The sequence below is a fragment of the Saccopteryx bilineata genome, chromosome 6 (assembly GCF_036850765.1).
Source record: "Saccopteryx bilineata isolate mSacBil1 chromosome 6, mSacBil1_pri_phased_curated, whole genome shotgun sequence".
Classification (NCBI taxonomy): Eukaryota; Metazoa; Chordata; class Mammalia; order Chiroptera; family Emballonuridae; genus Saccopteryx; species Saccopteryx bilineata.
The window spans coordinates 54,032,386-54,043,575 of NC_089495.1; the positions used below are offsets into that span (position 1 = coordinate 54,032,386).

An 11,190-nucleotide genomic window follows, 5' to 3' on the forward strand; every position below is an offset into this window, starting at 1 on the left:
TTCTTTTCTTAAAATTTCACTTATATTAATTCTTTCCCTCTTCATCTATAGAATCCAGAGCATTCTGTCAAAGTACTTTTATTTAGTTTGTGCTATTAGTGTTATACAAGCCAAAAATGACAAAAAGCCATGTATTTTAAGGCAGTCCTCATGTATGTTCCTTCGGGATTGGTAGATAGGCGTGCTCCTTTTGGTTAGGGGCTATTTTCCAGGGTCCTCATGGGATTAAATATCATTATCACAGGCAAGAGCTCTGGAGACGGCCTAGCTCCTACTTTGGGGAGCATTCTAACTTTTCTTCTAAAAAGTAATGTTTCTGGAATTTCCCAAATTCATGATTGGTGAAGCAAGAAACATACATTTTCGTGGCAGAAAAGAAAGGAAGAAAAAGAGGTTTTCCTCTCCATTTTCAAAACACGGATTTCTAAGTCCATTTCATTGGCCTCTGGCAATGACCAGAAGGGGGATCCTCTGAGGCTTCCAGCTTCTTATCATTCAGTGTCAGCAGCTCAGTCTGGCTAACAAAATGATTGAGGGGCGCTAACATGCACTACTGCTTTAAGAAACTGTTCTCTATGGATTTCTTTCAGTGCTCAGATGCAGATGACTGGGACAACGACTGGGACATACCATCCTTAGTGGAGGAAATACCTGTGGGGAAAATAACTGGGAAAGAGCAGAAAGAACCTCCGCCTGTGAAGAAGGAATCACATTCTACTCAAGTGCCAAACGCCTGGGGTCCATCTACTCTTAGAGGGCCAGCGAGAGAAGGTTTGCTACTTCGGTGTCTTGCAAAAGCTCGGTCCATTTTCCAATTATTTGTTTAATCTTTATAAATATCTAATTAAACTATGCTAATATATCATCAGACAGAAATAACCTGTTGGCATAAGAAAGACCTTGATACTTTTCTATTTTAATAAGAACTAAATATGTACAACTTACTGATTTATGTATATTTACTAATTATTTTTATTTAATTAAAAAAATTCTTTTTCTTAAGTGAAAAGTGAGGAGGCAGAGAGACAGATTCCCACATGCACCCCAACTGGGATCCAACCAGCAAGCCCCTGTGGGGCGATGCTCTGCCCATCTGGGGTCGTGGCTCCATTGCTCAGCAACCGAGCTATTTTAGCGCCTGAGGTGAGGCCATGGAGCCCTCCTCAGCACCCGGGGCCTACTTGCTCCAACTGAGCCATGGCTGTGGAAGGAGAAGAGAGAGAAAGAGAAGTGAGAGCAGGAGGGGTGGAGAAGCAGATGGTTGCTTTTCCTATGTGTCCTGACCAAGAATTGAACCCGGGACATCCATATACCAGGCTGACACTCTACCACTGAGCCAGCTGGCCAGAGCCTATTTTTATTTAATTTTAGGCCTACTCTTTAGTAATTGAATTTTTAATGTTATTTTTGAAAATGCCCATATAAATATACTTTTCATGCAGGTGCCCCATAGAAATGAAGATTTCTGATGATATACTTAAATGAGGTCATTTTACTGGGAGTCTTCCTGTATTATTCTGTTTACATATTGTCTTTATTTTTCTGAAGGAAGATTTCCCTTCTGGCACTGTACACAGTGGGGTAAATGACAAATGAAATCATTAGTTGAAATTGTTCTGTGAATAAGTCCTAGAGTCTATATAAGTCCAGTAACTGAACTCTCAATACATTAAATTTTTAAAATTAGAAAATGTGACATATTTTGTATCAAAGTAATTCTTGTACCTGGTGAAAGTCAAGTTATACAGAAAGGCTTCTCCATCTGTAGTGCCTCATCAGTCCTGTTAGTGCTTCTGATGAGTACCTCCCTATCGAAGTAATGGGGTTAGACCACTATTTCTAGACTTACCAACTTTAGACATTAACTCTTAATGTCCTGCTAAGACAGATGAAGATTGGACTCATTTTCTCCACTCACTACTTCTTGTGCACCCCTTGTCCATACTTTTGTACCTGTGTTTGTAATTTTAAGTTAGGATGTTAATGCCCATATTTGCTCTGGCCATTTGCAGCAATATCTCTCACTCACCCACTTTTTAAAATGAACCATTGCTGTCTCTATTCTTCGCTCACCTTTTCCCTTCAACATTGTGTCAGCTGCACCTTTACTTTCACTTTGTCAAGTCATAACATTGACCTCTGTTCTGGAACCATCTTTGTGTTATCTGTGCTATGTCTATGTATCAGTTCTAATATGTAGTTGAAAAACCAAAAGGCTGTGTTTACAGTACAGTGGCTCTAAGTTCACAGAGCAGAGAGGACTCTCTGCGTCCATTTCCTTTCTCTTCTCCCAATGCCACGACCCCAAGCCCTTCAAAAAAACAAAAACAAAAAACTAGAATCAAAGTCGATGGAATTCACTGCCCCATACTATTTCATTGGTCAAGACAGTTTTTAACAAACTTAATATTTAAGCTTATCTACCCTAGGAAGTCTATTTTTACAATTTAATACATTCTTGGCTTGTTAATTTTATTCTTTCTTTATGACCTACCCACTCAGAGTCAGTAACAAAAACAACAAAAACAAATTGTGTACTGTCAACATGTAGGCCCTGTGCTGAATGCAAGTAAGCAGAGAAACCAAGCAGAACTTCCATACAGAAGGGTCCTGGAGAGCACCCTAGAGAATGGCCATTCCATGGTCTCAGTACACTGTAGCCTCCCGGGTGGGAACTGGTGAACAGACCTAGACACTGAGTGACAGACCACAGTATGAAGTTATGCATTCTTACGGCTGGACAATGTCTTTTTTCAATCATTGGGACCTCTTCCTCTTCCCCTCTCCTTCCACAGGACTTCAAGATGAATCAAGCACCCTAAAAAGCAGCTTAATAACTGTGACTGACTGGAGTGACTCTTCAGATGTATAACTGTAATCCCCCATGTCAGAAGATGCAGGTGCCAATATTTCTGTATCGCAGTATGTCAGCAACCTGCCAAAAAGACACTAATGGTCCTGTGATACAGAACTTCCCACAGTAACTAGGAAGCTGATTCAAACAACAAAGGTCTCTTTAATGGCACCTAATACACTATTGAAAAACAAATTGTCATCATTATTTTGAAGCTACAAAGGTGTTTAAAGTCTCCTTAAAAATAGGGTTTCATTAAAGTCATAAAATGTTTTTTTACTTCATAACCATACTCTAGTGTTTCAGTGTATGTTTTTCCAACTAATTTTTAAGTGAAAAATTTAATTTTAGCAGGTTTTGGTTTAAATTAAAACTTTATAGCTTTCTTATGTATGTTATCACATTGAAAGTGTTTTATTATACAATTTGGTTAGTATCAAACTGACATAGTGGAGTCTGAAATCTTAAAGATATAGATTGGTTATTTTCCATATAGAAGTTTAGAACTATAAAAATACTGCTAGGCCTGCCTGGCTGGTGGTTGGTGGTGCAGTAGATGGAGCATCGACGCGGCACGCTGAAGGCCCCAGTTCCAAACCCCGAGGTCTCAGGCTAGAGTGTGGGTTTGCCGGTCAGAGGCTGGAGCGTGGGCTCGCCGGCCAGCTGGAGGCTGGAGCGTGGGCTCGCCGGCCAGCTGGAGGCTGGAGTGTGGGCTCGCCGGCTAGAGGCTGGAGCGTGGGCTCGCCGGCCAGCTGGAGGCTGGAGTGTGGGCTCGCCGGCCAGCTGGAGGCTGGAGTGTGGGCTCGCCGGCTGGAGCGTGGCTCGCCGGTTGGAGCATGGGTTCGCCGGCTGGAGGCTGGAGCGTGGGCTCACCGGCTGGAGCATGGGCTCGCCAGCTGAAGCGTGGGCTCGCTGGCTGGAGGCTGGAGTGTGGGCTCCCAGCTGGAGCATGGGCTCACCGGCTGGAGCATGGGCTCACTGGCTGGAAGCTGGAGTGTGGGCTCCCCAGCTGGAGCGAGGGCTCGCCGGCTGGAGCGTGGGCTCGCTGGCTGGAGGCTGGAGTGTGGGCTCACAGCTGGAGCGTGGGCTCGCTGGCTGGAGGCTGGAGTGTGGGCTCGCCGGTTGGAGCGTGGGCTCACCGGCTGGAGCATGGGCTCGCTGGCTGGAGGCTGGAGTGTGGGCTCCCAGCTGGAGCATGGGCTCGCTGGCTGGAGGCTGGAGTGTGGGCTCCCAGCTGGAGCGTGGGCTCACCGGCTGGAGCATGGGCTCGCTGGCTGGAGGCTGGAGTGTGGGCTCCCAGCTGGAGCATGGGCTCGCTGGCTGGAGGCTGGAGTGTGGGCTCCCAGCTGGAGCGTGGGCTCACCGGCTGGAGCATGGGCTCGCTGGCTGGAGGCTGGAGTGTGGACTCACCAGCTGGAGCGTGGGCTTGCCGGCTGGAGCATGGGCTTGCCGGCTGGAGGCTGGAGTGTGGGCTCCCCAGCTGGAGCATGGGCTCGCCGGCTGGAGCATGGGCTCGCTGGCTGGAGGCTGGAGTGTGGGCTCGCTGGCTGGAGGCTGGAGTGTGGGCTCGCCAGCTGGAGCATGGGCTCGCCGGCTGGAGCGTGGGCTCGCTGGCTTGAGTGAGGGATCATCAACATGATCCCAAGGTTGCTGGCTTGAGCAAGGGGTCACTGGCTCGGCTTGAGCCCCCCAGTCAGGGCACGAATGAGAAGCAATCAATATATAATTAAACTGAAGCAATTATGAGTTGATGCTTCTCATCTTCCCCCCCCCCCCCGTCTCTAAAACAGAAAAAAGAAAGGCCCATGTTAAATACATATTCTGTACCTTTACCATATGCAGCTTTGAGCCATTGTAAGCATGTTGTTATAAAACAATTATTTTAGACCTTTAAATACGATTTCTGTAAGCATAATCTTTACCTTGGATATTTTATGAATTAAATGTTATTTTTAATTGGATTAGAGAATTAGTTCTCCCGTCTTCCTGGGCTAGGCCTTCTCAATCAATAAACCTTTCCTTGCTCCAAACTCTTACTTACTGAGTATTGGCCTTTCTTTTGAAGCATCGGGCACATGAACCTTGGGCCTGTAACATAGCGAGCCAGCCAGGAGCCAGCGTTCCTGGTGGACTGGGCCGCACTGTGCCGTCTTCCTGTATCACGTCGTATCCCTATCCTTCTGTCCCCTCTGGGACACGTCACATTTGAAGTAAGGAAACATCTTTGGACTTTGGTCAGCCGTCTGTGAAATATAAAGAACTTTGTTTTCTTTTTTTTTCCCTTAGAGCAGGTAAGCATTTATATTTTTGTCCTTACCTGATCCTTCAAGGTTGGAAGCTCTGAATGAGTATTATTTTTATGGCAATATACTTATTTGTATAAAATTCTATAGGAATCTGTTTTCTTTATACAAAATTGGATCCAAATTGGAAACTCTTGATGAGGCTTTGATTAGAATGTCATATTTAAGAGAGACATGCGCTGACTCTGGATGTCACTGGGAAGCACGAAAGGAGTGAGGTTGCCTTTGGAGACTGATAAAAGCCCCTTGGAACACAGCCTGAGACCTGGCTTACATGGTTCACAGCAGTCTTTCCAGGTACGGAATGAAGGTTGCTTACCTTGGAAATGGCAAAAGAAGAACCTGAAGACATTTAGGAGGACCTCAAGAACCTGAGGCATTCAACCAAATCTATAGGTATTGCAGGCAAATGTTGATGGCAAGTATGTGGCTTGGCTTCTCAGCCCTGAAAGGCTAATTGAGTTTCAGTCTGGAAATCCCTTATGAAATTCTAGCAAAGCACATTTAAAAGAGCTTACATAGTCAACTGCTCTTCTTGTCGTACTTAAACACACAACAGACCAAATACCATATTTTTTGCTCCATAAGATGCACTCCCCCCTCCCCAAAAGTGGAGGGGAAAATGCTCGTGCATCTTATGGAGTGAACGTTTATTTTTTTAGCTGCTGCGGGGTGCTGCGCCTGTAAACATATGTAGAATGAGCACCAGCGGGAGCATAATCATACCCACTACGGTGGCGTGTGGAACCCCGGCATCTGCTGAGTGATCTCCTGGTTCCAGTTTCCACAGTGGCATGCAGCACAGGAGGGAAGGCAAGAGACGTTGTGCGGCTCATTCATCTGACATCATCAAGGGCAGACGTAAGAGGCGCACTGCAGAGGTGGAGGGCTGCGCTGCAGCTGCTGGAGCTGTGTGAAGTGGTGATGTCATGTGCTGCCCTATTAGTGCTTGACCAGTTTAGAGCACATTATTAGCGAAACCACAAAAATAAAAAACTTTAAAGAAGTGAAGACTCATCTAGCTATAATTATTGGGGGTCTTACCAGCCAGTTGCAACCTCTTGACATTTCCATCAACAAACCACTTAAAGTCTTTATGCGAGAAGAGTGAGTGGAACAAATGGGTGGCTGCTGGTAATCATGATCTGACACCAACTGGATGAATGAAGAGACCCACTATCACTCAAGTTTGTGAATGGGTGAAAGCATCATGGCAGTCAGTGAAGAATGAAACTATGGTACAGTCATTCAAAAAATGTGGCATTAGCAATACCTTAGATGGCACTAAAGATGGTATCATATATGAAAATAGCAAAGAAAGTGATACCAGTGATTGTGAGCAACTGAGCGTCTTAAATTCTGACACAAGCAATGATGAGTTCCTGGGGTTCCCGGACAACCAGAAGAGTATTTGAACTTTAAAGTGTCTTCTCATTTGTTAATAACAGTGCTAATCGTTGTTAATACTGCTGTTGAGTTTACATTGTTGAAATATTTTTGTGGTATATTTTATTAAATATTTTAACACCATTTGGTTCAGAATATTTTTTTCTTATTTTCCTCCTTAAAGCCATGGGTGTGTTTTATGTAGCAAAAAATATGGTATATTGAAACTAGACTTATGCAGTGAATGTCTTAGCTTGGCTATCTTTGATAAAATGAGGGTGATTCTAGAGAGAAAAAATGTTTGAATAGAAACCATAATGTACAGTTGTGGATATTAGATTATAGTTCTTTGACTGTCTTTAAAGTTTTATTTTTTCACCTGTGGACTGAATTTTTGTAGTGAAAATGTTAGACTGTAGTTCTTTGAACTGTTGTTTCATTTTTCTCCTATTTTTTGCCTTGAAATTATTAAGAATTAAAACCTTTTTCCTGAGCTGTGCAATTGCTGACCGTAGGTAGATGACATGTTGGAAACTTCAGAGAAATCATCCCGGCAGCTCTGGTTTGGACGGTTTAGGTGACTGATGCTGTGTAAGCCACACAGAGCTTACTTGACCACCTGACGACATCTTCCGGATGTTTGATCTAGACCAGTGGAATCTGCCGGATTCTCACTGCTGGACTTCATTCCAGCAAAAATGAAGCTTTGAGCTTTTCATGGAGGTCCTCTCAGCTGGCAGCCTCACATACTCAGAAATGGGTTTATGGTCTGCTCTGATTGTTACTTAGGGCAGTGGTTTTCAATCTTTTTATACTTGGGGACTAGTGAAAATAGAATTATTCCACTAAGGCAGAAATCGCCCTGAGCATAAGCAAATTCGATGAAGATCATTGGGTCTATAATTGTCATACAACCTCAGGGTGGTTAACTCTTTCATGGGCTGGCACAAAATTTCTGGCAAACTGGTCCACAATGGTTGAAAAACACTGACTTAGAGTACATGTGGCCTAGCCTACTGTTTCTAATATCATTACCGTGGTCTCTGTTTGTAAATTGAACCCCAAAATGCTCCATGTATTAAGGTTCAGGGACCATCTGGAAAGAGGTGGGTGAGATTGTAAAAGCCAGAAAACAGAGCCAGATGGGTAGATAAATTTGACTCCATTTTACAAGCTAATCCTCCCTCTACATTGAACCTGGATGTTGAGAGGCTGCTATATCCCCTCAAGATTAAGGGATGAACAGAAAATGGGGGAATTGTAAGAAATTCTTCCTCTCTCTGATGGCCTCCAGGCTAATCGCGCCTGCTGTGGATACCCTAATTAATTAGTGGGTTTGCCAGATGCTTCAGTAGAGGTGAGGAAATATGCACAAAAAGACTGTTCTTCAGAGATTCATAGGAGTCTCCATAATGACTCAGATCAGTGGGGGTCAATGTCCTGCCACCTGGAACAAAGGGGTTGAGAAATTTCACACTTGGATCCCTTCCCAGCCTCACCTGTCTGTGCCAGCACACATCCTTCCTTCCCTTAACAACAAAAGATGCCTGGATTCCAGACTCTCAAGGAAGATTTGTGAATTAGCTTGATCAATAAACCTTTCCTTGTTTTTTTTTTTTAAAGTAGCTATAGCTACTTAAGTGTCAATTTATCAGAATAGGAATAGAAAAGACTGAGTTATTACTAGTGATATGTGTATGTAGTTCTTTTTCCACTTTTTATAAATGCCCAATCCATACTACAAAATAACTCAAAACTAATTTAGTCCTGTTCTTAATAGCATTGTCAATTGGCAGAAAGTTCATAAACAGTGTTTTTGCATTTTTTATACTTTGTGGTATTATCTGTACTCTTCTCCAAAAGTAATACAGTGGTACCTTGAGATACAAATTTAATTTGTTCTGTAACTGAGCTTGTAAGTCAGTCAACTCGTATATCAAACTGCCGATACTGGACCCATGCGCCAACACACCAACTAGTGGCAGCTTCCTGAATCACGACTTGCATTGGAATTTTGCTCAGATCTCAAACAAAAATACGGACCAAGTTGCAGCTTGTATCTTAAAAAAAAAAAAATTCGTATGTTGGTCTGTTCGTATCTCAAGGTACCACTGTATTTTAACTAAATGGTTTGCTGGGTTTTGGATCTCCTTTCATTTTGTCAGCCTTTTGAGTAAAGCCCTCCATTACATAATTGTGACTGTGGCTGAGTTATTAGAGATAGTTTCTGAGCTAAATTTAATCTTGTTAGGGGATTCAAGCTTGCCGTGTTGGCTCTGCCATATAACATTCCTGATCTGAAGTTAGAACAAGTTATGTTTCTATCTCCCCTCCTCCCATCCTTTTTAACTGAAGTTCACTGTCATCCTTTCAAAAACTTGCCACAGGGGCCGTTTTATGCAAATGTACATACTTTATATGTAAGTTTCTAAAAGTTTTAATAAAAGCCGAATCACATTTTCATTCAGTAGGGCAGAGATAAGCAACCTACAAAAACATACTAAGAAGGCACAGAGGAACATGGGCCGCTGCGTTCATTCATTTAGTCAACAGATATTGAGCTATGTGGGTTGGGTTTGTTTTTTTTGTTTTTTTTTGTTTTGTTTTTTGTATTTTTCTGAAGCTGGAAACAGGGAGAGACAGACAGACTCCCGCATGCGCCCAACCGGGATCCACCTGGCACGCCCACCAGGGGCGATGCTCTGCCCACCAGGGGGCGATGCTCTGCCCCTCCGGGGCGTCGCTCTGCTGAGACCAGAGCCACTCTAGCGCCTGGGGCAGAGGCCAAGGAGCCATCCCCAGCGCCCGGGCCATCTTTGCTCCAATGGAGCCTCGGCTGCGGGAGGGGAAGAGAGAGACAGAGAGGAAGGAGGGGGGGTGGGGGTGGAGAAGCAAATGGGCGCTTCTCCTATGTGCCCTGGCCGGGAATCGAACCTGGGTCCCCCGCACGCCAGGCCGACGCTCTACCGCTGAGCCAACTGGCAAGGGCCGGTTTGTTGTTTTTTTTAACATGTATTATTGGTTCATTGAACTTTTTTAAACTGCATTATTAGTTCACTTAATTAGATAAACTTTGAGACATAGACATAGTTATTATTATAATCCTCATCCTAAAAAAGGTGAGAAACAGTTACTAAGTAACTTGCTAAAGGCCATACAACTAAACAGTGAAGAATAGGCTTTAAACCAGGTGTCAGTTTCATTTTCTGTGCCTGCCATGGAAGTGTTTGGGGAAATGTGATGAACTTCTGCTAAGTAGACCCAACATTTAAATTAAGTTGCTACATCTGTGTTGTAAAGGCCAGTCCTTATCTGTCTAGTCCTATCATTTTGTCCAACCACATCTGCTTTGCCCACTTGTGGCTGGCCCATCGCCTGTATTTCCCGCAGTGGGGCACACCACACGCGTTTCTGGTTACTGGCAGCTTCTCTGTACTTTCCCTCCCTCTTCTCCCTGAATTCCTCAGTACAATCTAAATAGTATCTTCACTAGCACAGCTCTGAAATCTTAAGATTTGTTTTCAACATAGACTACAAAACCCTGCCCTTACGCTGGCCTGTAGCACTTAACTTTCCTTTATTGTTTTCTGTTCACTTGTATCCCTGAAAAAGATATTTCAAGTATTATCATGGTCTGAAATATATATAACAAGTGTGTTCATTTCCTTTTCTTTCCATTGAGCACTTCCAAATAATGTGATTTTTCCTTTTTGGTCTTCAGGCTTCAGAAAAGTGTTATTTTCACCCATGTTCTGATTAGTATCAGAAGTGTCTTGCTCACTGGTAACATGGATTCCAACTCTTAGCCAAAGCTTGCTAAGTAAACTACATGTTTTACCCGAGACTGCCTCAGTGATAAGTCCTTGTTTTGTCACTCACTGTGGCAAGTTACCTTCTTTCATTTCCTCCTCTGTCAATTCAGGATCTTAATAGTATTTTACCTAAGCGGGCGGCCATGCGGATGAAGTGAGTCAGGGCACGTAAAGTGTTCATTCACACAGTGCTGGCCATGTGGCAACAGGGCCGATTCTAGGAATAAATCATTGTCTTTGTTCGGAAACCACTGTGGCAACCTATATATCTGACAAATGGTCTCTCCATTACCCAGTTAGTTCCATACACAGGACCTAAGGGGCATCAAAACTTGGCCTGTTGGCTCTGTATAAAGCAGGTACGATGTGGGCTCCAGGACTTCCTTGGTTGGCTCCCAGTCAGCTATGACCAGCATTTCCAGCTCAGCTCTTGCTGATGCCTCAGAATCTATTGATATATAGTTTCTGTATCAGAGAATCCTAAGCATTTATGTAAGGCAAACGAGCCAGGTAACGGGCCATAACATCTTGGTCCCATAAGCCCTTCCTTAAGTAATTGTGGACAAGTGTTAAGAAATTAAAGTCACTACACAGAGCCAGGTACATGTCCATTCAACCAACATATCTTTTGAGAAAAAGTCTCAGTTTACCCCCATACTGTTTATAAGACACAACTCCTTATACACTTTCTGTTAAATATATGAAGAAATAAACATAAGGAATGGAGACAAAGACTGTAAGATCTATATAATTAAGGTTACTTTACAAAATACTTCTTGACACCCCTTTGGTGCTAAATACATGTGATATAAATGTATAAAATATATACAAATCC

The 11,190-nt window shown here is 43.5% G+C and overlaps 1 protein-coding gene across 6 annotated transcripts in view; it reads left to right on the forward strand.

Annotated features, from left to right (window-relative positions):
• Positions 1-2,934, forward strand: part of DZIP1 (DAZ interacting zinc finger protein 1) — a 72,180-nt gene extending 69,246 nt beyond the window's left edge. For all 6 annotated transcript variants that reach the window (XM_066235229.1, XM_066235232.1, XM_066235233.1 and 3 more), the window contains 2 exons: positions 591-771; positions 2,796-2,934. In XM_066235229.1, the coding sequence (XP_066091326.1) occupies positions 591-771; positions 2,796-2,872 (258 nt within the window). In that variant the 3' untranslated portion in view covers positions 2,873-2,934. The remainder of the gene's footprint in view (positions 1-590; positions 772-2,795) is intronic.
• Positions 2,935-11,190: the final 8,256 nt, after the last annotated feature.